Consider the following 26,946-nt stretch of genomic DNA (forward strand, 5'->3'; position numbering starts at 1 on the left):
GCTTGGTAAACTTCATGCCAGTCAACTTTAGCCAATAGTGTAAGGAATACGTTTGTATTAGTATCCGAAAAGCTTCTTGTATAAACTTTGTCACATTATTCCTTTTACACAACCAAATGAAATTGAAATACCAATTGAAATACACATCAAACAAAAAAGTAACTCAAAGAGTTTATGCCTACCAAAGACACATTATTTAATAAAATCGATCCAGCAGAACTGTAGATTTAATTGTACAAAGTTAAAAAGTTATCTCCAACTTTTTTTAGCACTAGAAATTTGGAGGTTACTTGACGTTTTTGCAAATAACTTTTAAATGGTGAGGAAATCGACCAAAGTGGAAGGTAATATTCCGAAAGAGAATAAAATTTCCTACAATCTACCATTATGCATTTCTTGAAAATACTCAATAAATGTAGCCTAAATTTGCCTTAAAATAAAAAAGTGTGAAATTTAATGTTTGCTATGTCTATTGTCTACATTGAAGACGGGGATTTTCAATTTTTTTTTTCATTTTTAAGCAATTTTCGGTACCTTTCTTGAGTATTTTCAAAAAATGCATAATAGTAGATTGTAGGAAATTTTATTCTCTTTTGGAATATTACCTTCCACTTTGGTCGATTTCCTCACCATTTAAAAGTTATTTGCAAAAACGTCAAGTAACCTCCAAATTTCTAGTGCTAAAAAAAGTTGGAAGATAACTTTTAACTTTGTAAAATTAAATCTACAGTTCTGCTGGATCGATTTTATTAAATAATGTGTCTTTGGTAGGCATAAACTCTTTGAGTTACTTTTTCGTTTGATGTGTATTTTATAGCGGTAAGTTTAATAGTATAAAAGTTATAAAGTGTTAAAACCGGGTGAGTCATTTTGAAACACCCGGTATAATAAATCTAGTCGTTCTTACAAAAAACATATAAAAACCACACACTGTTTAATGAAATGGAATGAACTTTATTCACATTATATAAGAAATTGTACAATGAAACAGTCTTTTATTTTATGCTATCTGCCAGCCTTCTTCAGGATGACGCTTTGTAGGGTGTCTTTGTGGAGGACTCCTTCTCTTGGAGCTTCCCTATACATACCCACCCCCTGCTCCCACCACCACACCACTCTGTTCTCATAGCACTCCCTGCAACCAAATATTTACCATCAGTACAAGTACAGGGTGATTGCCAAATTATCTCATTTTATCTCCCTGTTAAATTGCTTTAATAGTATATTACGTTACTAGTTCTGAAAATAAGTGTTTACCGGACTAGTGTGGGGCGGGATTACCATACGAGTCCAGTAAACACATTTTGGACGAGTGACGTAGTATGGCGTCAGTATGGCGTAGTTTAGTAGTATGGCGATAGTTTACGCCATACTAATAAATCCGTACAAATCCTTATTTCCCCCAACTAAAGGATTAAAAATCACTAGTCATAACCTCTAAGAGAGTTTATGTTTTTGTTTATAACCACTCATTGCCACCCAAATATAGTATAACCAGCTGATTGGTGTCCGGTAAAACTCATTACAGTACAGTAGTACGCAATGAAACCCCATTTGATTAAGCTGGCGGCAAACAGCTGTTTTCTGGACTAAATCCTTGCATGGGAAGTTATTCAAAATAGTGGAGTGTGGCATAAAAGAAATATATTTCAACATAAATCTTTACACCTTAATTATTCCCATATTCGGCTTGGCTTCGCCTCACATGTGAAGCCTGGTTTTCCTGAGTTCGGCTTTGCTTCACACAAGAAACTTGAACACATAAAGGAGAATGCAAATTTCGGTACTAGTAATGAAATACACTACTTATTATTTTCCTAACCAATAAAAAAAATCTTATTAGAGAATTAAAATTCATTATAACTATTCTTAAAGGGGACTACATAAAAACATTTGATTCTCAAATCCAGTTGATTCAGTTTGAGATTTAATTTTTTTTTTCAATTCAAGATTTAATAAAAAAAATAACACTGATTGTTTATAAAATTGTTCAATGACAACAGACTATTAGTCCACTTACATGGCTGATGTGCAGGCTTCTGTGGGTCGGTCTTTGTCATAAAGAGATGTTTTTATCCCAGGTTTGTAGAAGTAGCAGAGTTGGGTTGACTTGCTAAGGCATCTCATCCAGGGATCTAAAACATAAACTTTGTTAACATTTATATTATCAGAGTTATGAAAAGTGCAAGTAATTCATGGAAACTACAATTTGTTGCATTGCTGGGACTAAATAATTTAAAATATAAAAAAAACCTGTGAGATTAAGAGTCTTTATCAACTACAGGCTATACCTTAGTGGTATCTTTTTAAGGGGTGGGGGAGCCTTAGGGGTGGGGGGAGTTGCTTGGACGGGACTACAAGAACACACTTTTTTAATATTCAGTCCTTACAAATAATGTCGGAAACAGCCTTATTCAAAGACATTTGCTTTTTACTAAGAGGGGCGATGAATCCTCTGATAATGTGACACTGTAATTAGAAAACGAGGCCACAATTTGAGATTGACATTTTTTGTTGATTCGCCACTCTTAGGGTTAAACACAGCTAGATATTGAGCTACTTGAACACTTATTACCAGCCAAATCTAATATGATCACATACCTTTTGTAGCTCTGTAGAACATAACACCCTTAGGCTGGTATGCAAAGTCATCAGTCTTAAGCAAAAGTTCATGAGTTCCATTCTTCATTAGGAATACGGTTAAGCTGAAATATGTTTTTAAAAATTATTCTGATCCTCATAATTTTTAACTTACTACAATGTTTCCCTCTTGTCTAATTTAGTCAAGAGTGTTAAGCACTGTCCTTCCCTGGGTGCATGACCTATATCACTGAAGAGTTTAGCTAATTCGCGGTTTACTGTCTCAAAAACTATTTCACAACACTGTTGGCACTCCAAAATCTGACACTTGATAATACACCAAAAATATTAAGCCGTGAGTCAAATTGTGTAGAAGGCCTATAAATTTAATTCATGGCTACATTTTACAGCAGTACGTAAGAGTTTGAATGATTAAAACCTGATCAACTTCAATTTTTTTTGGAAAACCCAACGTTTTTGTTTTCGGTAATTAGGCACCGAGTGTATCGTACTATGAAGGCTAAACTGTAAATGGTTCATGATCAATCTTTGGAGAAAAAGAAATGTTTTAAAAAGGTTGCTTCTCACATTTCTCCACTAGTCTTAGTTATCCACATATTTAAATTGTTTAGGCTATGTCTACTATTTTATTTCTATAGATTAAAAACTAAAACAAAACCAATCACATAAAAAATGAAAATTAGTCCATGTAAATAAAGTTATATTTAAAAGCCATATTAAAACAAATTACTCACTTCAATGAGAAAACTCATGTTGGTAACAACTAAAAGCAAGAACTATTACGACATATTTTGCATCTTACTCTTCGAACAGAAGGTTTAAGTCTTCAAGGTAGTGGACCATCTTGGTTCTAATTCGGCAGAGGTCCATTCTTGTGTCTTTCTTGAGGGCTTCACAGTACAAATGACACATTTTGATTCTGTAAAGCGCAAAAAGTTGTACGTAAAATGCATAGAACCATAAACATTTAGTTAAAAAAAGATTTTGACATTTTAGTTTAATAGGGGACAGGATCAAATTTTTATTTCCTTCTTGGTTTTTGGAATAGGAACTGGATGGGATTTATCTTCCGAGGAGAAAATCTGTTATTTTTTTACAAATCTCTTGTAAATGTTCTTTAAAATATCAATTATGACAAGCAAAACCAATTTCCAGTCTTTATAGTAACTTTTATATGTCAGAATGACTGTAATCTCTGATCGTAACATTGTCGTTATTATTTCCCAGCATTGTAACTCGCCAAAGTGGCAACATCTAGAACCCCTCCCTTGATCACAGAGACATTATGAATGTCTTCCACAATAGTTCGGGGAGTCATCGCAAAATTACAGTAAATTAGAATAAACCCCGTCCTGAAAAAATCCCAAATTAAAGGTAATTTAAAAAAAAATCTGAAATTCATCCCTACATTGAATGGGATCTCATCAATGTAATTTCAGGAAGTCATAAACTAGGTTAAACTACCAATACTATGTCATGTGAATTGTGTTATCTCCTCAGATATGAGATATACCAGCCAGACTTTATCTCTTGAAAGAAACTTCTTAATTTACCTAATGACTTTCTCTTAAATAGGACTATAGCCAGTACAAAACTACCTGTCAGTGTAGTGCTTTCGACTGACATCCTCTCCCCCAAGACTGACAGCGTCCACAATGTGAAATGCTGTTTTCTTCACCTGGAATGGAAAATGATTTTATCAACAACAATATTTCTGCCAAATTCATAAAATTACCAGAGCGAATTGAGTAAAAACATTATAAAATGTAACAGGTACAAGTTTTCTTTAAGTGATCAATACAGTAGACTCTCTTATCCAGACTCCTCGGAACCGTGGCCAGTCCAGATAACGGGTTTTCCAGTTAAACAGACGTCCCCAAAAACTCGTTAAAACGGACTGTTTACTGTGATATTCGACTTAAATTTGGGATAGCATTGTATTAAGACAAGTGATCACTGGTCTCAAATCTTTCCCACGAGAACAGACGTTTCAGTACTGCCCACATCCTGCCGATCTAGTCCGGTTAAACCAATGTGCTGATAAAAATTGTCCGGTTAAAGAGATGTCATTTCCACCGAGTGTAGTCCGTTCAAACCGATGTGCGGTTAAAAGGCGTCTGGATAAGAGGGAGCCTACTGTAGAGATATTATCATCAGTTTAAGAGCGGATTTCAAAGACTCTGTTTCAGTCTTCTATCTTTACATTTTTCTTTTCAAAATTTTAACTTAGACAACAACAAATGACTTTGAAATGCCTACCTGAGACTTGGACTCCCCCAGGACCTCCTGTACCATCTCCCCTAGCACCAGTGTTCCTGGACTCAGCTCCAGTCCAGACTGCTCCACCTTCTTCCAGTACTTGCCTCCAACAGTCGACCTGTACACTCTGTTGCGACCCAGGCCTGCCACAGTTGCAACACTAACGTTTTGTTTAACTATTTTAAATTCTTATAAGAGTAATTCAAGTGATTATTGCAGATATTTTCTAATTAAATTGACATTGTAATAAAGTATTCACAATTCATTGGGGTCTGGATTCTGGTCCTCTTCTACAGTAAGAAAGTCCCTAAAAGATAACTAATCTTGCTTGAGCCAACACAATAGTGACGAAACTGTGATAGTTTCTTGTGGTCGTGGAGACATCATCACTGTTACCATACCAACAAAATTGTGAAAATCTCAGGCAGCTATAGGTAAATCGCTAACAGCTTGGACAATCTTGAGAAAACCCCAACTCAAGTGTAATCTTACTCAAAGGACAATAAAAATACCCCCCCCCCAAATTTCAGTTCCTCTCCATCCTTTTTTAAAAGATTCAGAATAAGTTTTTTGTAATTCCCCACAGAAAATTCAAACTTATGATTGTGACCTCACCAATTTTATGAAGTGTGTTTTCTTTAATCATTCAATTCAGAAGACAACATAGTGGTTAGTGTTGCCTTTAAAATTCAAAAGTTGCTGGTTGGAAACCCAAAAGGATCAATGTTAAAACAGTTAAAATTACATATACAAACCTACCAACAAAGAAGTATAGTTCTTTTGGACAGGCAATTGGTATACAATGCCAGTCGTAGATGGACTTAAATACACTCAAACTCTCTTCAGTCTTAATTGGCGTTTCTTGTGATTGTAAAAACTCTGCAAAAACAACAAAGAGAAAATTGAGTAGAAATTAGATAAAAAATTAGTAGAATAAAGTTAGTTTTGAGGAAATACACTATTAGAAAATTTATTAGTGTTCATTCATTTTGTAGAGGTAAGCAGGATACCCGAAAATTAGGACGAAACAAGATGGGACCGTTCCCTCACAATTTATATTGACCATCATAGGTTCTCCTCTATCGCACTCAAAATGATATTAATTCGGACTAAAGTGTTGATAATACACATATAGTAATTATAGTACATATTGTAATAAAGGGCACCTTTATTGTAATAAAGGGCAGACAGCTTGATTGTAAGTTAATTTTGAGAGTATTCTTAGTGATTGTACAGTAGAACCTCGATAGTTCGACACTTTCTGGACCTAAGGGGTATCGAACTATCAAAATGTCAAACTATAGGGAGTAAATGGGGTTTAATATACAGGAAAGTAAATTACAAGTTTGATATAGAAATCACCCAAATTTATTAAATACTAAAAAGCTTTAACAATTTCACTATTTGTTAGTCTCAAGTCAACAATAAAAGACGAATTAATATTCAAGTCAACTTACATCACAATAATAGTAACCATTAAATATCACTTGACAGACTGTTTTGTGATCTTCGATTGTTTTTCACTCTGATAACTGGAAAGAACTGGTCCTGGACATTGACCGGTGTACGTGTGAAAACAAAATATCGATCGCTAATGTTTAGACGGGTAGCCTCAGCCCGTGTCGAACTATTGAAGGTTTACTGTACCTCTGAACTGGTATTTTGCAACTTGTTACTGTGTATATTACTGTGTGTATTACCATGTGTGTGTCCATCAAAGACTCGATTAACAAAAATCAAAACCTAGGCTTAATTTTATGTGGGAAAATGTATTGTGTTATAAAAACTGTAAATAAACGTTAAGACTCGTACATTTTCTTTACAAACTCCAACAAGCTCATACTTACGTTGATTACTCTCTCCGACACAGCGGTTCACCATTTCCTCAGCTGTGGTTTTGTCAACTCTCCTTGCAACATCAGGTATCTGCCAGTACGCCAGACAAGCCCGTCGGATTTCTGCTTGTCTCGTCTCAACTAGGGATGTGTCTCTACAGAAAGCTGCGATTTTTATCAGATTGACGATCTGTCTCTCTCCTAGTCTGTAAAACATTTCAATATAATCTATTTATCAGGATAGATCTTTTGCCTCAACTACTAATTTATTTTCAAAATAAATCCCTTAATTTAAGTAGGGATGTGCGAAGCAGCAAACAATTTTTGATTCGAAGCAACGATTCAATTCAAAAGGTTTTTGATTCAAATTGACGCAACTCGATTTAAAGCAATACAGCATTTTTCTATTCATACTTGTCAATGGAGTGAAGTAACAATAGCCTAATTCAAATTTACAAAATTTCTGTAATGCAAATTTTTGTTGATGTGGTATTAGGCCTAGTCAATAGTCATACATATGATATGAATTTTAGGTGAAAAAATATTTATTTTCGATCATATATTAGAAGAACCTGTATTGCTGGAAATGTCAGTGAGCTGCTTTACTTGCCTATTTCATAATTTTAAAATTTTTACTTGCAGAACCATATTGTTAAGCATGTTACCTATTTTATAATATTGATTTTACAAATAAAGATATATTTTGGTGTAAACAAATAAAAACATTTGCAAGATTTATACTGAAACTTTCAATTGGTTCAAATTGATAAAATGAGAGGATAGAGACCTACAAACTACAAGGAATACATAGCAAACAAAAAAATACCAAATTTATCAGTCTAAAACTACTCTGTTGCTTTGAGAGAAACAAAAAATAATTTTGTAAGACTGGTTAACAGAATGACCAAGGAACACGATTAAAGAATATTTATATTGACCTTTGTAAATCAAGAAAAAAACCATAATTAACTTGAACATCTATTTAGACCATTTGCCCATTTGACCGTTTCGACATTTGTCCAACAAAATGTGTAAAAATATTGATTCAGTTTGATGATAGAAAAAATTGTTTACAAAGATACAATTTCATGTCCAGGAAATCTAAACTATTGATGAGTAGTTATTAGGTAAAAAAACGTCGGATGTCCTGGACAACTTAAAGGTTATTTTAATTTTTACATACCACAGGAAAACAAGTAATAAAAAAAACAATAAATCTTTACACTTTCAGACATAAGATTTTTAAACTTACACATTGTTTGATGTGACAATATAGTCAAAGAAGGCGTTGTCTTGTGTTAGTTCGTCCATGGACACACAAAAGTTGATGTCTTCTTTGCTTGCACAGCCAAGCCGACAAAGTTCTTTGTTGAGTTCAAACAAATACTCTCTCGTAGGTTCACAGTCGTCCCTCTTCCACTGGCATATAATATACCTTGGACAGAAAATGCAAACTACATAGGGTACAAAAAACATTCACTGTTGTTAAGCGGCCAAATCCCGCCTTGGGAATAAATGGCCATGGGAGTGAGTGAGTTGTTAAAAACATAATGTAATATAATCTAACCTTAACCTTTTACAGGGTGTCCTCAAACTCTGAAGGGACCTTTTAAGGTATCATTCCAGGACCCAAGTCAAACTAAAATGTTAAAAACGTCAAAAACTCAAAAACTACCCGTTCAGCCATCATTTTGCCTTTAACACAAAAAATATTTATTTGTTAACGGCTTTTGAACTGAGTTGGTACATAATGCTAAGACCTATTTTGAGAGTTTTTTTTTTAAATAATATTTACTTTCAAAATGACCGTCATTTAAATTTTTTTAAATTTAATAACATTAAAAATTAATGGGTACCAGTAAACAAAACTATTCTGGTAGGTAACCATTTAGAAAATATTATTAAACTTCCAACAATAACAATTGTAAAAACATTGATTCATAAATAAGGGAGAAAACTAGAAAACTCATTTCAAGTGAACATGAATCAAACAATAATATCAGCGGTCATTGGGTAATATCACCACTAGTTAGCAAAAATATGTTATTTACCCAATACACAAAAATATTGTTGTATAGGCCCTACAGTATTTTAAAAATTTCATTTTACTCGTTACTAGCATAACAATTAATATTTTTTTAAATAAATTCTTTGCAAAGCAACCAAATTTTGACCCGAGACTTGGAGGTCTCATCTAAGCAAGTAGCTTACTCATGTCCAGCCTCACCTCTCAGAGTTGGCGGGTCGGCTTGTGTTGGGTTTGTGGATGCTGATCCTCTCGAAGGCATGATACATGAGGTACACCAGACCCACGCTGAAGGGGGAGAACAGGTCAAAGAGTTTGCAAACAAAATGGCCGCCGGTCCTGACAATACACAGGGCGACCAGGAACTGACACAGGTACAACTGTTTGGACAACAACTCCTGAATGTTCTCTTGTCCGTCCACGGAGAATCCCTGCAACAGAGACACAAAAAATACAGAATACAGTTACTAGTAGATAGCAGGAAACCTACTCCAGAAAAAAGTCATATTAGCCTACTTCTTACAACAATAAAAAATATGTCTCCAAATATTTCCTCCTGCTGTTTGATATATTTTTATTCTAGTGCCCAATGTGTTATTTAACAATATGATAAGTATTCTACAACTTACACCATCTGCCATCATAAAATGTACACCCAGCTGGTTTGTGTGGTCCATCACATAATGCATCAAACTGTTAATGTTCTCAGGGTCAAAAATATTTCCATCATCCTTCTTTCCTGCAGACAAGAGACATTTTAAAATTAAAGAGCAACACTGGATCCTTAAGGAAGAAAAAGTAAAACTTCACTAAACATACTGTTGGTTTTTTCAAATTATTAAGCCTTTCAAGTATGTTTGGCAGAACGGTGGAGAGTTTATAGGTAGTTGGAGTTTGGCAGAGTTGGTGGAGAGTTTAGTTGGAGTTTGACAGAGTTGACGGAGAGTTTAGTTGGAATTTGAGAGAGTTGGTTGAGAGTTTAGTTGGAGTTTGGCAGAGTTGGTGGAGAGTTTAGTTGGAGTTTGGCAGAGTTGGTGAAGAGTTTAGTTGGAATTTGAGAGAGTTGGTTGAGAGTTTAGTTGGAGTTTGAGAGAGTTGGTTGAGAGTTTAGTTGGAGTTTGAGAGAGTTGGTTGAGAGTTTAGTTGGAGTTTGAGAGAGTTGGTTGAGAGTTTAGTTGGAGTTTGGCAGAGTTGGTTGAGAGTTTAGTTGGAGTTTGGCAGAGTTGGTGGAGAGTTTAGTTGGAGTTTGGCAGAGTTGGTGGAGAGTTTAGTTGGAATTTGAGAGAGTTGGTTGATAGTTTAGTTGGAGTTTGGCAGAGTTGGTAGAGAGTTTAGTTGGGAATTTGGCAGGGTTGCTTGTTTTGAATATTTTTAACATGTAATACTTTGTCAAGTTTAATTTTTCTTTTGTTTTCAGCATTTTACAGAGTGTCTTTAATCTCTGATTATTACCACAGAATACAATGTATAGTTTGCAATCCAATTATTGCAATTGGCTAAAATAGTTCAAATTGGTAACCTAACAGTTTTCCATAAAAGCATTTAAGTACTTTATCCTGTAAGTCTTCAAGTAAAAATGGAAACATAATGGGTCTTAGACATCCAGGAAAGGAAATAGATAAAAATTAAACATGAACATGCAGTTTATAACTTGATGATCAGACATCTTTAAATAGTCTTCGAATAGTAGATGCACTTGGATGACGAATCAATATATAAGGGAGTCTGTTAAAACTGTTATTCAAGTAAGGAAACAAAATTTAAAAAATTTTAAAAGACGATTTATAACAAATTGTGCTATGTTTGTTAAACCCTACTAACCGTAAAAAGGCTCAAAACTTTCACAAGGCCCAGAGAAAAAGTCTGAAAGTTTGAAGTCGTTCTCTCCTTTTAATGTAAATCCAAATCCTTTAGATTTCCATTTTTTCCGCCATAAGACATACTCTGAAAATCCACCGGGTCCGGCGCAAACGTCAGCAAAATACAGCAGTTCGTCATCCTTCACCATTGGTGCCTGAAATTAGATAAAATCTCAAGAATAAATACATCTTAAGGAACCTCGATAACAAGACCCTCAATAACAAGCCACACTTGATTTAACAAGTCTCATTTTCAAATCCACTAGAACCTAGAAATTATTTTACCCATAATGTGTTATCAACTACTCACTAGTTATTTGAGGTTTATTTGTTTATTATATCTTGATGTAATAGACATGAGAATATTAAAAGCCCATTCTATTTCACGCAAATGTATCGAATCCTAGTTTTCCAATCCGAACAAACATTTCAGGCATTGAATCATAGCTTCAACAAATATTTTTAATTCTAGTAGGCTATAGGAGAAAAACGTGACTTTGAACTCACCCCAGTTTGTGTCTTGGGTGATGTAAACATGAAGTCAAACACTTTGTCCATATTTGCCATTTTCATGGCCGCTCTATTTAAAAACATTCCTTTGCCGATTGTCTCGAACGGATTACTTCTTGTCCTTGCTCGTCTCATCTCTTCCCCATCCAGAGTGTCAAATATACTCTGAAAATAAAATAAAAAAAAAACTGACACATAAAAAAGTCAAAAAACCCAATATAGACCAATTATAGTAAACAAAAGTCGATGCTGATAGTTAAAACTGTTCTATGTAGTAGCCATAAAGTTGTCGAACTCATGGTCAACAATGCAAGGTTTTAAGGATCACAATTAATCTAGATTTGTGTAAAGATGTTTACTTTTATCAAAAAAATTATCTGTAACAACTGTGTATAAAAGGAAAATCCCAAATTATCAGGAATTACATTCTTATACTTCCCCTATCCAGTATAAATAGAACCAAATCTGTGAAAAGGCCAAAAAGTCACATAACACTGATTTTTAGAATTTTGAAAGTTAAATTAAATTATTATTTATTTGCCGTTGATGATGTAAATGAAATGGGAAATGGACATAGCCCTGTGATGAATACGATTAAAATATATTGCCTTACATCTATATAACTACCTTATTTCAACACATGTATTAAAACAGACATCCCATTGAAGCAAACTTTAAGAGTTCTAAACAATATCAACAAACAATTGTTTTGAGTTAGTATAGAACTTAAAGTATTCCAATTTTTAACACAATTCAACATCAAAGCCTTTTAACTGTTACCTTTGTTTAGTTCACATTAAACAGGGTGCCAATCAGTTTTTTTTTTATAATAAAACTAGCTGACCTGGCGAACTTCGTATCGCCTAAGTTATAGGTTTCCCCTAAGACAGACCGATGGAAAGAAAGTACCGTTACGTTTAATTTTCAAGATGATCTCGTTCGCATCGCTCAATCACGTCCTGGTTGAAGTTCGTTCGCTACGCTCACTCACCTTTGGGTTGGAGCTCGTTCGCTACGCTCACTCACCTTTAGGTTGGAGCTCGTTCGCTGCGCTCACTTGCCTTCAGGTTAGCTCGTTCGCTACGCTAACTCGCCTCCAGGTTGAAGTTCGTTCGCTACGCTCACTCACCTTTTGGTTGCAAATTAGCTGTTGTCATAAATGTAAAAGAAATAATAGTGCTGCACCCTGTTGGTAATCCTTGTAACTTTAATGCTATTGAACATCATAGAACAGAACCAACTTGTTTAATTGAAACAGCTGTTAAGATTCATTAATTCCATTTCTCATAAGGTTAACATGGGAAACTCCAGAGCCACTGGGGCGGAGCCCTTTTAAGAATTTCGAAACGGGAAATAGTTTACGTCCGATTCGCATACCTACAGAATTTACACACCAAATTTCATAACGATCGGTGAAGTCGTTCCGGAGGAGTTTGCAGACAAACACTGTGACACGAGAATTTTATATATTAGATTCAACTTTTCAGTGACTTTTTTAACGCTAGTAAAGTAACCAATGGACACTACCCTGTATGTAAGACTTTCCTAAAAATATTACATTTAGCCAACCTTTTTACTAAGTATGTTGGTGAGAATGTTAGGATCACAGAAGTCAGTGAACTCCTCAATGTTAAGGTTGCGAGGGCCGTTCTCCTTCCAGCTGTGTAGGGTGGAGGCTGACAGAGGGGGTAGGTCCCTCCCCTCCAGCCATGACGGTTCCTCTTCCACCTTGACTACCTGCACATGCAGCATAGTAGTCACATGATTGTACAGACGAAATAAATTAAATAATAATCCATCTTGTAAGATATCACATGGAGTACTAGAGGATTGTGTGGTCCTATGTGGCCAGAGAACAACACGACCACGACCAGATCACAACAACGAATTGTTCTCCAAGCTGCCTTCTTAATCACTCTTTTGGCACAATCTTCTGACAATATAATGCATTTATTCACTAGCTATAATGAAACCCTCAGTCTCAAAATCTAATACATTATAAAAGAAAATATTTCACACACCAGACAAAAAAAAGTGCTAACCGTTCCCTTGAACTAGGACTGCCTACTGGTCAGGTCGGAGAAAATTAGGAGGCAGTGTGTGTCCTGCCATTACAATGTGTTCAATTTTTTGATGCAACAGCTGGTGAGTCAGGCCCGACCAAAGTCCTCAGAGTTTGGTCGTCCAACCATTGGGCCAGTGGGCGCTGTTCCAATAACTCCTATTGTAAAACTGGCTGTATCCCACCGGTCAGAGTCGTGGTCGGGCTAGTACGCGATGGCTCTAAGGGTAGGCCTAAGTGAAAGACAAAGTATTTGAACTCCCTGTCCCATCAAATCTATTGCAGCTAAGAAAAAAAGTTTTTAAACTATTAGAGAATATTGATCAGCTCACTTTTTTGACTTTGGTTGGTACTCAAATATAAGATTGACTTATACTATACAAATCGAGGTGCACAAAGTGAATCTTTGTATTAGGCCTGCATGAAACAAAACTTAAAAAATATGTAACTTACTTTTTGGAAATCTAAGTTGCATTTTGCTTGTAATAAAGACATAGCTGTACAATTTGGTTTACAAAGTTGTTTATTCATTTTATAATCACTCTGTTATTAACCAGGTTTACAACCACGATTTTCCAGTAATAAAGGCCTATTGGAAAAAGCATACTAAAATGTTTTAGTCTTTACTCTTTAGGGGATACTTCAGCCTATCTTTCATACCCAAAGTGACCCATCCTACATATCTAGTGACAAGTTACCTCCATAGATGAGTCCCAGTCCAGGTTGGCAGGCTCCAGGCCAGGCAGCGTGAGGCCAAGACCTCGCCGACCACGTTGTCTAGACAACTCTACTGGATCTACTCGTCCTTGAGCATGCTTACCCAGTCCTCTGCCCTCCTTGTACCCCATCTTCTCCTGTGCTCAACAAGACAACATGTGTTAAACACTGCCCAGTTAAAGAAGTATACTCAGAGATTCTATTGACTTTAGAGGATGCTTATCAAGCAAAGTTGTTGTAGGCCTTACCTATAACTTTGATACAGGTAAGAACATCTTTTCTAGATCCCTAAAATTGCACTAGGATTGGAAATTTTGTTTACACTACAGGCGCTACCTGACTAGTTTTTAATTATTTTATCCTGCAGAACTGTTTGGATTGGGCAAGTCTGGATTTTATAAGTTTAACTATATTTTAGGCCTAAAAACCGTTAACAAAACCAAGGGCCACAATTAATAATAGACTATATAGCTATAGAAAAACATAATGATCTGAATAAATTACTGAAACTTAATTAGTAAATTATAACTGTCGTTATTGTCAACAATAAAAAATTGAAGCTGTTTCAAAAAAGCATCAGCTCTATTTTGAAATACATAGGCCTTTGTAAACAAGCAAATAACAACAGGTTTAGCCAAACTCACAGAGAAGGTACAGAGGAAACGAACCAGGCTTCGTCCGTGCGCTTTCAGCTCTAGTATTTAGCTCTGTGCAGAAATTCCTATTGCACACCCTCTTCTTCCAGCGTTGTAGTACATAATGGTGAGGGAGGTGGTGCGAACTTTACCCTAGACACCAGCACTAGGTCTGGATACCACTTAAGTGTACCATTCTGCGTTGTAGTAATGGTGAGGGGGTGGTGTGAACTTTGCCCTAGACACCAGCAATAGGGCTAGATAAAACTTAAGTGTACCATTGTATGTCTCTTCTGTAAGTTTCTTCTCTCTCTCTGTGCCATATTCAACCCAGCAGAAATTCAAGAGCTTAAGTACTGTACCAGATACTGTACATTTAATATTTTAATTGTAAGATATATTATAAAAAAATACATACCATCATGGCTTTTGCTTTGTCATAACCCTGGCTTTGCACTTGGACTGGTTTAGCCAGGTCATCAAACTTTGACCTCTTGCTTTCATGGTTTTTCTCATGGTGGTTGCTGTCTGAAGATCTTTTAGAGCCATGTTTGTGCTTTGACGTCGCTTTGTGAATGACCTTTGTCGGCTCTCCGTATTTGTAAAATGTGACTTTTTCTGTAGGATAATCTGGTGGTGCGCTGGGTTGGTAATACGGCTTGCTTTCTTCTTCACTGCAAAAATATTATGGATAGTTTTGTAAGTTTGAACAGTTTTTTACAAAAGTGGGAATTTTACATTTTTGGAGTTGTATGCTTTATGAATTAAGAACAGTGTTATGGGTCATTTTTGAGACGATTCCAAATTTATGTAGCCTATGTGGTGAAACAATCTCATGTCAATATAATGTGTTTTCATGTTGAGTTATCAAGAGAAGAAGCCTTAAAGTCAACACGGTTGTTGGCAAACTAAAACTATTAACGTAGGCCAAAGGCAATACCGATGAACAATTTTTAAGTGAATGTCTTGAAATGGAAGTTTAAAAAGAATAACTAATACAATATCATATCTATCATGTTTTTTTCTTTAAGATCAAAAAGAAATGTAACAATAAAAACAGTCAAGGAATTACACACTACAGGAAAATATTCCATACTCAAAGAAATAGACATGGATGTATACTTAGGCAGTCATGTCTTAATAGTTTGAACATGAAGTGAAAAGAGACACTCATCAAGAAACCCACTGAAGTAATAATTATTATAAGTGCATGCACTACCTACTTCAATGTTAATTGTCAATAACTGTATTATTGAAGCATTAAAATCACAGTTAGGAATAATTTTTGCTTGAATGAGAGTGTGACCACTATCTTTTTTTTAAGTAGGCATACAAGGTAAAATAAATAGAAATGATTCTTGATTATTTAAACTCTAAAACTACCTGTTGGATTCAGACTGAACTTGATTGTTGTCATTGTGTTCCGAGAAATCCTTGTTACTTTCTGAGTCACTGAGAGGATTTTCATGTTCACTCAAGCTCAACCGGTTACTTTCAAAATCACTGAGACTAAAACTGGCCCTGTTTGTCTCGTAATCGCTAAAACTAGTTCGGTTGTTTGCGTCTAAAGAAAAACCACCCTGAAAGTCTTCGGAATCATCATCGTCACTGGAGTCATCTGAAAAAAGTTAGAGTTAGATCATTGAAGAAGTTCTTCATTTGATTTGAAGAGTATGGGTTGGTCTAAACGTACTTCAAATCAGTTGAATGCTTTTTCAAACAAATTGATTTTTTCCAATGTTTTGAGCAAGGAAGAGGCACTGTAACTTGTTGTTGGTTTTTAATGGAGAATAATAAATTGATATGCCTGAGAAGGCCTCTTGGTATAGTTGTGCAGAGTACAGAGATATTTAGAGATTAAGATGAATTTATGTTTACTACAGATATTTATTAAAATATTACATTATTATAATACAAGTTAAATATTGATTTTCTGTTCTAGATCTTTACAAGAAGAGGGCTACCTACCACTCTTTTGCATGGTGTGTTCAGTTCAGTTTCTGATAATGACAAACAAGGTGGTGCATTACTTACAAAATTTACATTTTTCTGAACTTTGTCATTTAAAAAAGTTTATGTCTCTTTAAAAAAATAACCTAGTTAATGTATTTTGTTTTCATAAATGCTAAGTTAGACCCCTGACTTAGGCGTACCTTGTTTTTAGACAATATTATGATCATCAACTAAATTAAACTTATAAACTACCATAACTTAACCCTCGCAGCACGGTGTAAGAGTCTCCTGGAAAAAAACCCAATGCATTCATATTCAATACATAGGTTAACCCAATATTCACATCATGAAACTTGGACACAATACAATTTATACGGAATTAACATATTTCATAAGATATTAAATCACAGGTTTTCTATGGAACTATACCAAAAACTGTAGTTACTGATATTTCAGATAATAAAGAATATCCAGTGTTCCTTGGACCTTATTTGAGTGTCAACATATTTAGTTTAAATTAGGCTTTGTACTAACCATCAAACAGATATATAAACCTGGGCACTCAAATTTGAGTTATTAAGCATTTTGGCATCAAAACAAACTTTGAGACTAGATCTGAACATTGATCTAATTTACAGTAAACCCCCTAATATCTGATGGACATACTGGATAACTCCAATAAACACCTATTGGATGGGGTACCGAAAAGGGCCTTTTTAAAATAAAATCACTGACAGTAAAAAAAAATAAATAAAAACAGTGCATCATGTCCTAAATGCAGACCTAACTTATTAATTTGATTTCACATGGTAAAAGTATTGAAATTGTATTGTGAAGTGAAATGCTAACTTATAACAAACAAACAAAAATTACATGAAATATATTAACTTACTTTGCTGCTTTTAAATTAAGTTTTAATGGTCCTGGAGATCTAACCTAGCTGGACTAGATTCTATATAAAAGAGCTTGAGATTATAAAATCTTCAAAAGTAACATTTGAAAGTACACTTTGTCAAGTCGATTCAAAACCTTGCTGTGATATAAAAAATGACAAGCTTAGTCCATTTAGTGATGAAAAACTTCATTGTGTTGCATTTGGTGCCTTATCAATAAGTTAACAAGTAAGAATAGAGTTCAAAGGTTTAACAGAATATGAAAGATAAAGAAAACAAATACTTAAGTTATTCTGGAATTGAAAAAACTTTTGTATCACATTAAGTAAGCCTATATCAAAGCAACTTAAGTTAGATTCAATTGTTTGGTTTTTGGAAACATTTTTAAAATATAGTTTGAATTATGTTAGGTATCCTATTCCTAACTTACATTTGCTAGAAAACCAATTAGGCCTAAGTTGAAGATAATGAAAACAGCTTGTAAATAAACATTTACTGAGATTAGCCAAATATCCTATAAAAAAAAAATAAATTTCTGACCAGATTGAATGTTGGACAAGTAAAGCATTTGAAATTTTGATGAAATACTCTGTAAGAACAAACTGCTTGTGAAACTTTGATGAAACTTTGAGAAGATGTTCCTTACACTCCCGAGAAGGTTTCTGTCCCATACCCGTTCTTGAACTTCCTTGTAGTTCTGCCCCAGTGGCTCTGGAATTGAATTTTGACAGCGGTTTCAAATAATAAATTAATACTATAAGTTGGCTTCTATGATGTTCAATAGCATTAAAAAGTTACAAGGTTTAACAAGAGAGTGCAGCACTTTATTTTTTTGTTCTCCTAGTTGCAAAGCATGGGTAGGCCTACAGCAGATAGACCAAATAAACCCCGTACCATCGATGTATAAAAGTAACTAATGATGCCCGTAATTTCATACAAAACATTGCAAATTTCCTTTTCTTAACCTTTATCATTAGTTCTAGCTGATACCACTAGCCAACCTAAAGTAAAAGTGATAGTTTTCATTAAAAAATAATTAAAGGAAACCTGCTACTCTCCCGATTCCCAACACATTTTGATCGAGAAAGAGATAAAATCACGACAGCTAATCAGATGTCATGTTTGAATGATTGCTCCTGTCAAAACAATTTGTTCTATCTATTTATCTTTGTAAGATCAAGACGAAATGTTTTTAAATATATCAGAGAACATTATGCCACAAAATTTAGGTTTTTATGTTACTTAATCCTACATTTAGGATAGCTTATCGAACATGTTCAATAAATTTATGAGAAAACTAAGCTGTACTATTGGCGAATTTAGTTTAAAGGTATAACCATTGTATAACTATAAGGGGCAGTTTAGGAGCTCGAGTCCAGCTAGTACGCGCCCAGTGTTAGACGCGCCTAACTTTAGTACGCAGATCAAAAACCAGGCTTGGGAGCTCACGTCTAAGTTAATGGCCGTAGAGCAAGTATAAGGGATTAAGTCGCAGCTCGGCTAGATGGTCAGGGAATTGCGGGGAATTTAGGGTTTGGGGCTCGCAACACTGCAGTACCGTCGACAACAACAAAAGATGAACAATTATTGATGATGATTACACAATTCTATCTTGGTATATCAATGATGGCTAATTAGTAGCTTAGCCTATTATATGGAGTAAGTTTCTGCATTGTACCATGTAAAAATGTAGTGTGTTTTACCATTGACTATATAACACTGGTTTTACATCTTGATGACTGAAGAACCGTATACTATTATAAAGAAGAGGCGGTGTCTGTCTGTGTGTTTGCACGAGCTTAAAACACAAAAACTTCTGAACCGACTGGGCTCAAATTGGACAATAATAAAGCTACAGCTACAATAATATATAATATGGAACTATTCCCGCTTCGATATTGTCTCTGCCCCTGGGCTTTCAAAGTTCTGAGGTGGGAGTTAAAAAATGAATAATTTAGATTCCATAACAGTCGCAGTATCAAACTCATTTTTTATCTATATTTTATATATATATATTTTTTTTTCTTGTAGCCTACCTACTCCAAATAATTGAGGTGCTCCATGTTGATGTTACTAGCCACCACAATACACTCAGCTATTCACAAAGCAACTAGAGTAAAACTGAAACGAAGAAAACGATCCATAATGACTGTGTAGGGCCTACCTAATAGCTTCTGTGCAGTTTTTTTTTAATGTTTTTATTAGGTACTAACTAACCCCTTCACTCTTTCATAGAGAGGAGGGGTGGATGTGGGGGTATGTAGGCCTATTCATTGGCTCATTTTTTCGTAGCTAGTAAAATATTTATAATTAAGGTATGGATGTTTATTTAACCAAACTGTCAGCTTGAAAAATTCCAGTTAAAGCCCATATTTGTATTGCAGCAAACATTAAAAAAACAAAAACAAAATAGATTTTGGATATAAACTTCTAGCTTAAATTTAGCTTACCGGTACTAGGCGATCTTTGTTTTATTTTGAACATCGTAAACCTCAAAAAAAACTTTGAGAGTAGGCCCCTAATGAAATTCTTCGGAATTTAATAACGAATACTGGTACCAATATAACATTCTTTTAGTTAATATGTTTTAAACAATAAACATGCTAATGAGGTAGGCCTAATACCGAGATGATGTCCACCTAAACCTGCCCCCTGGCAGGACTAAAGTTGCAGCCTAAACTCACTAATTTTTATGAAGAAAATATATTTCTTAGTCCCGAACCAAACCCACCGAGATTATCTCTCAGGCTGGCGCCTAAGTCTACTAGACTCCCATACCAACAATATTTAGGCACAAGATTATCCCTCCCCAAATTAGGCGCGCGCCTTACTCATTCCGAGCTCACAAACCCGTTTTATAGGCGGCAGCTTAAAATAGGCCTACCTGAAATATCCGGTCCTAGGCTAACAAACATTTTTTATCAAATTTGTATTTTTAAGTTTAGACTTAACTTATCTAAGGGTTAATAAGTTAGCGCTCCTTGAAACACCTTTGTTTTTGCTCATCATTGTCCAAGTTGCTGGGGGAGTATTCAAATAACTTAAATTTATTCAGGTTTCAACTTAAATTCTAAAGGCATTACAACGGCTAAGTTAGATTATTCTAATATCTTTTAGTTTATTGGTACACAACAGTAAATTAAGTTGTGGTCTTCTTGGTGATTCAAGGAACTAACTAAAGTAGGCCTAACATGGGACAGAAATTCAGTAGATATTAGCGTGGCAGACTTTCAATCCATAGCAGCGATGTCATGATCGGAATCTGCTAGGCGTAAGAATGCCACTAAATTTGTCAGTCTTTTAGGCCTACCTACAGTTTAAGTTACCGGCTCACCCGCCCTGCTTTGCTTTCACGCACAGGCCCGTGGCTTATTAAGCCTAACCGGGCAAATTTAAGGTTATAAGAGACTGAAAACCTCTTGAACCAAAAAATTAGGAGGAGACTAATTTAGTTTATTTTCTTTGATTTATAAAACATGAGTAGGCTAATAGCCTAGGCTATAGGTGGCATAGGCTATAGGCTATGACAGTATAGGTCTACTTACAGCCAAAGTTTTGATTAATTATAATTACTTACAACAGGAATAAGATTAACTTTAAGTTAGGTCGAGAAAAAATTAAAAGGTTTATTAGGGCTGTTCTGGTAAATGTCTAAAAAGATAATGAATGACCAGAACTAAAGCCAAACACTTCAATGGGGTGTTGATGTAGCCTATGACACACTATATAGCCTAAGTTACTTGAACTCTTTTTCTTAAATAAAATAAAATAAACCACTGTGCAATCGCATAAACCACAACGAATTCTGCTAAGTATTCAGGCGGATTAGTCCAGTTTGTTGTAAGTTCATGAAGGACCTTGGCTGGGACTAGGGTCTAAGCATTGTAGAACGTAACACCATTGTAACACTTAAAGCAACCACTGAAACTTACCTGACAAATATGATTCTTTAGTTTTGGCCATACTACTAGATGTGTTTAACAAAAAATTAGGATTAAGCTGTGACCAATTTTTAGCCTTTAATCATTAGTTGATTATAACCTAAAAGGTCTACTAGTACTAGATTATTCATATCTCTAAGGAAAACACAAAAAAATTATGACAATCAGACAATGTCACAAGGGTAAGAAGAATTTGTAGTTTGAAGAGGGGGAGAGGGAAAGGGAAAAGTTATCAAGGATGAAACCTTACAACGATAAAAGAATAAATTGCGATATATATAGATATATATATATATAATTTGAACGATTGGTGTTTTTTGCCTCTTGGGATATCAAAATGAAAAAGTAAATTTGCCCCGGGCCTAGGTCTTACCGTGCCACCTACGGTAATAGCTTATACGGTAATAGCCTTATAGGGAAATTTCCAAAAACATTTTTTACCCTCCTTGTTGCAGCACACCTAAGTACTCGTTAAACTCTGTTTAAATAGGGAATAAATGTGATATTTTATTGATATTAGGAGACATTTCAGTGTGAATCCAATCAGGCAAAAATTGAAATTCGTTTAGTCTGCAGGTTGGCTGTGGCGGCGGGTATTTTGTAGTCATTATGACAACCCATAAGGCCAATGTAAACATAAAAAAAAACTTTTAAATTATTTAGGCATTATCAAAAATAGAAATGGTTAAATTCCATGTTGATGGCCCCTGGATTACTTGATATGACTATAATAATGGTACTATACCTTGTCAAGTAATCCAAATGTTGTTTGAGGTTAACAACCTACATGTTTCGCCGTAAATAGTCTTCGTTTTTGTAACCCTGACGATGCCGTATTCACGGCAAAACATGTAGGTTGTTAACCTCAAACAACATTTGGATTAACTTGACGAGGTATAGTACCATTATTATAGTCAATAGAAATGGTTTCTTCTTTAACCTTCCAAACAACTGTCGAAATCAACCTTGGTAAGTTTGGCTAAAATATGTTCAAACTTTATTGAGTGATGGATAGTGTTAGAAAGTTTGCAGCATTGAAGCCGATCCCAAAGAGCTTCGCTTCGCTCCGCTCAATAAAATAATTTTATTCATTAATTATGTATTATATTATACTACTACGGTTTCGGTTTATATTATACCCCCCTGCGGTTTCGGGGTTAGAATAGGATCGCAGCCCTCCCGGGCTTGTCGTAAGAGGCGACTAAAAGGGTGACTGACGTCCTCACTGGGAGTCCCTGGGAGTGCCCCTGTTGTGTTGCAGGGGTTGATGTGTGCTCTGCACTGCCGATGGGTATTCCCAGTGTGTCGTGAGGAGCCAGCCACTTCGGTCCTTGGTCAGGAAGTGCGGCATGGATGCAGAGGTCGGGCTCTGCATTGCAACAGGCGACCCCCGGCACGTCAGGTATCCGGTGCTGGGCAAACGGAGGTCGGGCCCCGGGGAACTGGGGTAGGGGATTGTCCCCGAGGGTATACCCGCTCCTGACTAAATCCGGGCCGTCTCTTGCCGCACGATGCGCTGGTAAACACATGTATGGCTTGTCAAAACCCCCCACCCAACACATTATTTAACAGCAGCTCAAATGAGCAAAAATCGAAGTCGGAAAAGGAGTGGAGCCCTTTTGGGCGTAGCTCCAAGGTCAAGAGTTCGCCACCAGCGAACAACGTTAAGGCAACTCCACCGCCTGCAACCTTTAAGGGCTCAAATGAGCTCCCCCCACTAAGATCTCCTTTGACAAGTGGAGAAGGAAAAGTAGACGTTGAACCGGCGTTGACGGGAACCCTCCTGGAAAGTACAGCGCCGAAAATCAGCCCCCAGATGTCGGATCCCGAACTTCAGCGTTTCCGTCAACAATATGACGATGCTGATGAGGAGGAGTCTGACCTCCTGGTAGAGATGATGGACCTCATCAACAATATGGAGGGAACCTTGAAGCTCCGGACCAACGTAAACCGGTCAATCAAGGACGGTCTCCCAAAGGTGAAGGATCGGGTTGCCCGAGTTCTCGAAATTAAAGGCTTGATGAGACAGGCTTTAGTTAATGAACGGGAGCTTGTGAACCAAGTTTTAGCCCCTAAACTGAACGACAAGGGCGGGAATCAAAGGAAACGGGCAAGGAGCTCACCAGCGGATAGCCCCGATCTTTCTGAATTGGCCAATCAGCCTCTGTCAGATGTCGAGCAGAAGGTCGAGGACAGGGCCACCCAGATGACACCCCCTACTGAGCACACTCCAGCTCTAAAGAAGCGCCCTCAACAAACCAGGGAGCTTGCCTCTCTACCAACGGTTAACGGAATCAGCTCTATGAACTCTGCTGTGGCACCATCAAATGTGGGTAACTGGGAGAGGAGGCTTTCCCGCAAAGAAAAGAGGAAATTGAGACGAATGGAGGCTGTCTCTAACAAAGAACCTGCAGCAAGAGATCGAAAGGTTGCTGACCCTGCTCCGGCGAGGGAGGTTCGTGGAAAGGCCCCCCCTGTTTCAAAGAAACCCAGGCCGAGAAAGCCCAGGGCTGAGGCAATCCTGATCAACCCCTTAGGGGGGCGATCTTTTGCTGAAGTCTTGGGTCGACTCAAGTCTAAGGCCAAGCCAGAGGAGACGGATACGATTGTTAAGTCAATCAGGTGTACCCAGAATGGGAAAGTTCTCCTCGAGCTGGGGAAATCTGGTGACCGAGTGGCTTTTGCTGCAAAGGTCAGAGAGGCTCTGGGGGACCACGGTACCGTTCGGGAACTCGAGCCTAGGACCTCGGTGGAGATCCGGGACCTTGACGGTCTTTCGACTGAGGCTGAAGTCAGGAAGGCTATCAACAAGGCCATCCCTGATATCCAAAATGCCGACTCCCTTAAAGTATGGCTTACGCGGCCCAACCGCAGCGAGCAACGCATAGCTATCGCTGAAATGCGAAACCAAGATGCCAGCAAGCTGCTTAATCTCACACACCTGAGAATTGGATGGGTCAATTGCAGGCTCAGACGGAGGGTGGTTGTACCGCGATGCTTTCGCTGCCTCGGGTTTGGTCACTCTTCCCGAAACTGTAAGGGACCCGACCTATCCAAGAATTGTTTCAGGTGTGGCGGCTCGGGCCACAACAGGAAGAACTGTACCGCAGCAGAGCGTTGTTTTCTCTGCGCAGAGAAAGGCCAAAAGGACGCCTCATTAGGTCACATCCCAGGGGCTGGGCGATGCAGTGTTTTCAAGGCTGCACTCGACCTTGAGAAGGCTAGGTCTAGGAAGTGAGGATTCTCCAGGGTAACCTTGAGAGGTCCAGAACGGCTGACTCCCTCTTAGATCAGCTGGCCCAAGAGATCGGTGCGGACACCCTTCTGATCAGCGAGCAGTACCGTGACAGGGACCCACACTTCTGGTTCCCAGATTCTCTTGGTACTGCCGCTTGTTGGGTTCGAAACAGCACGGAAGCACCAGTGCGAGATCACGGACGCGGCCGAGGCTTCGTTTGGGTCAGGTGTAGGGACGTCACGTTTTTTAGTGTCTACCTTACCCCCAACGAGCCAATTCGGGAATTCCGTCTGAAGATTGACCGCTTAGAAGACAGTGTACGGGGTACCGTTGGGCATGTCGTTGTTGCTGGTGATTTTAATGCGAGGGCTGTGGAGTGGGGTATGACCTCTACAAACTCCCGGGGGAAATACATCCTGGACTTTGCCGCCAGGGCCGGACTTGTCGTCTTAAACGAGGGCGACACGCCTACTTTCCGGCACCCCGGCATGAGAGGTACGATCCCCGATATCTCCTTCTCGTCGGAATCACTACTAGCACGGATCTCCAACTGGAGAGTCATCGAAGACCTCACGGCAAGTGATCATCAGTACATCGTTTTTGATATACTGGATGAACACCATAATCAGGCGCCTGTATCACGATCTGGACCACGCCGATGGAATACGGACAAGCTGGATGTTGAGAAGTTCACTGACGTAATCTCACGGGGAGCGCTGCTGAATTCTGCTGCACCTGTTGACGCCGAGGCATTGGTAACGTCCACGATGGAACTGATTGTCTCGGCTTGTGACCAGGCCATGCCACACAGGGGACGCCGTCGCGATAAGCAAGCTGTGTACTGGTGGACTTTAGAGATCTCGAACCTTCGGAAAGCTTGTCTGAAAGCCAGACGTGCCGCTATGAGGGCCAGAAGATTCCCGGATTTCGAGGCTAAGTCAGCGGCTTATAGGGCTGCGAAGAAAGCTCTTCGTCGGGCTATCATCAGGAGCAAGGTTAGCTGTTGGAGGAGGCTTCAGGAGGATGTTGACTCTGATCCTTGGGGACTGGGCTACAAGGTTGTAACCCAGAAACTCGGCGCCCGATCACCACCTTCCATCATGGAGGGCACCACCATGGACAGGATCGTCACCGCCCTCTTTCCGTCTCATCCTCGGCGGCCTTTTTTCGACTATGGCGAGGTAGGGGACATTCCACTCTTTAGCATTAAAGAGCTGGAATCATCCGTCCTCTCCCTGAAAAATAGAAAGGCACCTGGTCCTGATGGTATTCCCAGTGAGGCTCTCAAGAAGGTATTCTCGGTTAACCCCCGCTTACTGCTGAGAATGTACAACACATGCCTGTGCGAAGGGGTTTTCCCAACTCCTTGGAAAAGGGCTAGGCTTGTGCTAATCAGCAAGGGGAAAGGTGACCCGAATACGCCGTCGTCTTACAGACCCCTCTGTATGTTGGATGTGGCCGGAAAACTTTTCGAGAAACTGATCCGCTGCCGCCTGACGTCTGCCGTGGAAGCTGCCGGAGATTTGTCTCCTCGTCAGTACGGCTTCAGAAAGGGTCGGTCAACAATCGACGCGATATCCGAGGTACACAGAGCGGTAGAGCGTGCCGAGAGCTTCAATCATTACTCTCGCCGTATCGTGCTTCTTGTTACGCTAGATGTCAAGAATGCTTTTAACTCGGCGAGATGGGTCGATATGTTGAGCGCGTTGAGGAACAGCTTCCGCGTACCAGCATATCTGTTGAGGCTGATCGAGGACTACCTGCGCTGCAGAACTCTTAATTACGAAACTAAAGATGGTTCGCGGACGATGGATGTTACTTCCGGTGCCGCGCAAGGTTCGATACTCGGCCCAGATTTGTGGAACGCTGCCTACGACAGCCTTCTGAGATCTGAGATGCCAGAGGAGACCGTTTTAGTTGGGTACGCCGATGACGTTGCAGCCCTCATTGCTGCACGCAACGTTGAGCTAGCCCAACTGAAACTGAACCAAGTCATGCGCGTTGTAAACGCCTGGATGACTGATCATGGTCTGACACTCGCTCTGAGCAAGACAGAGATCGTCATCCTCACGAAAAAACGGATTGAAACCATCGTTCCGCTACGAGTTGGGAACGTAGTTGTCCAAAACCACGCGAACCGCCAAGTACCTTGGTGTCATGGTGGACAACAAGTTGAGCTGGAGGGACCAGATCTTCCGTACGGCGGACAAGGCTGCTAGGAGTGTCGCTGCTCTTAGTAGGCTTATGGCCAATGTCGGTGGTCCCCGGTCCAGCCGTAGAAGACTACTGATGTCTGCAGTCCAGTCCGTGCTTCTCTACGGCTCTGAGGTGTGGGCAGACGCGCTTAACAAGGAGGCGTATAGGTTGAGGCTCGCACGAGTGCAGCGTCAGGCGGCACTCAGGGTCGCTTCCGCGTA

The 26,946-nt window shown here is 38.2% G+C and overlaps 2 protein-coding genes across 2 annotated transcripts; one reads left to right on the top strand and one right to left on the bottom strand.

The window, feature by feature from the left end:
- Positions 1–933: 933 nt before the first annotated feature.
- LOC128986054 (cap-specific mRNA (nucleoside-2'-O-)-methyltransferase 1-like) lies at positions 934–21,417 on the bottom strand. The gene is made up of 18 exons (XM_054406147.1): positions 21,283–21,417; positions 15,888–16,122; positions 14,923–15,178; positions 13,851–14,006; positions 12,660–12,827; positions 11,088–11,255; positions 10,543–10,735; positions 9,351–9,460; positions 8,923–9,152; positions 7,948–8,130; positions 6,708–6,901; positions 5,620–5,739; positions 4,861–5,003; positions 4,200–4,279; positions 3,404–3,520; positions 2,602–2,705; positions 2,021–2,135; positions 934–1,135 (listed from the first exon to the last, which is right to left on the bottom strand). The coding sequence occupies exons 1-18, from the start codon at positions 21,311–21,313 to the stop codon at positions 1,006–1,008; spliced, it is 2,733 nt and encodes a 910-aa protein (XP_054262122.1). The 5' UTR covers positions 21,314–21,417; the 3' UTR covers positions 934–1,005.
- A 1,405-nt stretch (positions 21,418–22,822) lies between these two features.
- On the top strand, positions 22,823–26,748 carry LOC128985249 (uncharacterized). Its single transcript, XM_054404641.1, has 2 exons — positions 22,823–24,525; positions 24,561–26,748. The coding sequence occupies exons 1-2, from the start codon at positions 22,823–22,825 to the stop codon at positions 26,746–26,748; spliced, it is 3,891 nt and encodes a 1,296-aa protein (XP_054260616.1).
- Positions 26,749–26,946: the final 198 nt, after the last annotated feature.

The sequence above is a fragment of the Macrosteles quadrilineatus genome, unplaced genomic scaffold, assembly GCF_028750875.1.
Source record: "Macrosteles quadrilineatus isolate MER2022 unplaced genomic scaffold, UCM_ALF_1.0 Scaffold_2__2_contigs__length_208266976, whole genome shotgun sequence".
In the NCBI taxonomy this organism is placed as follows: domain Eukaryota; kingdom Metazoa; phylum Arthropoda; class Insecta; order Hemiptera; family Cicadellidae; genus Macrosteles; species Macrosteles quadrilineatus.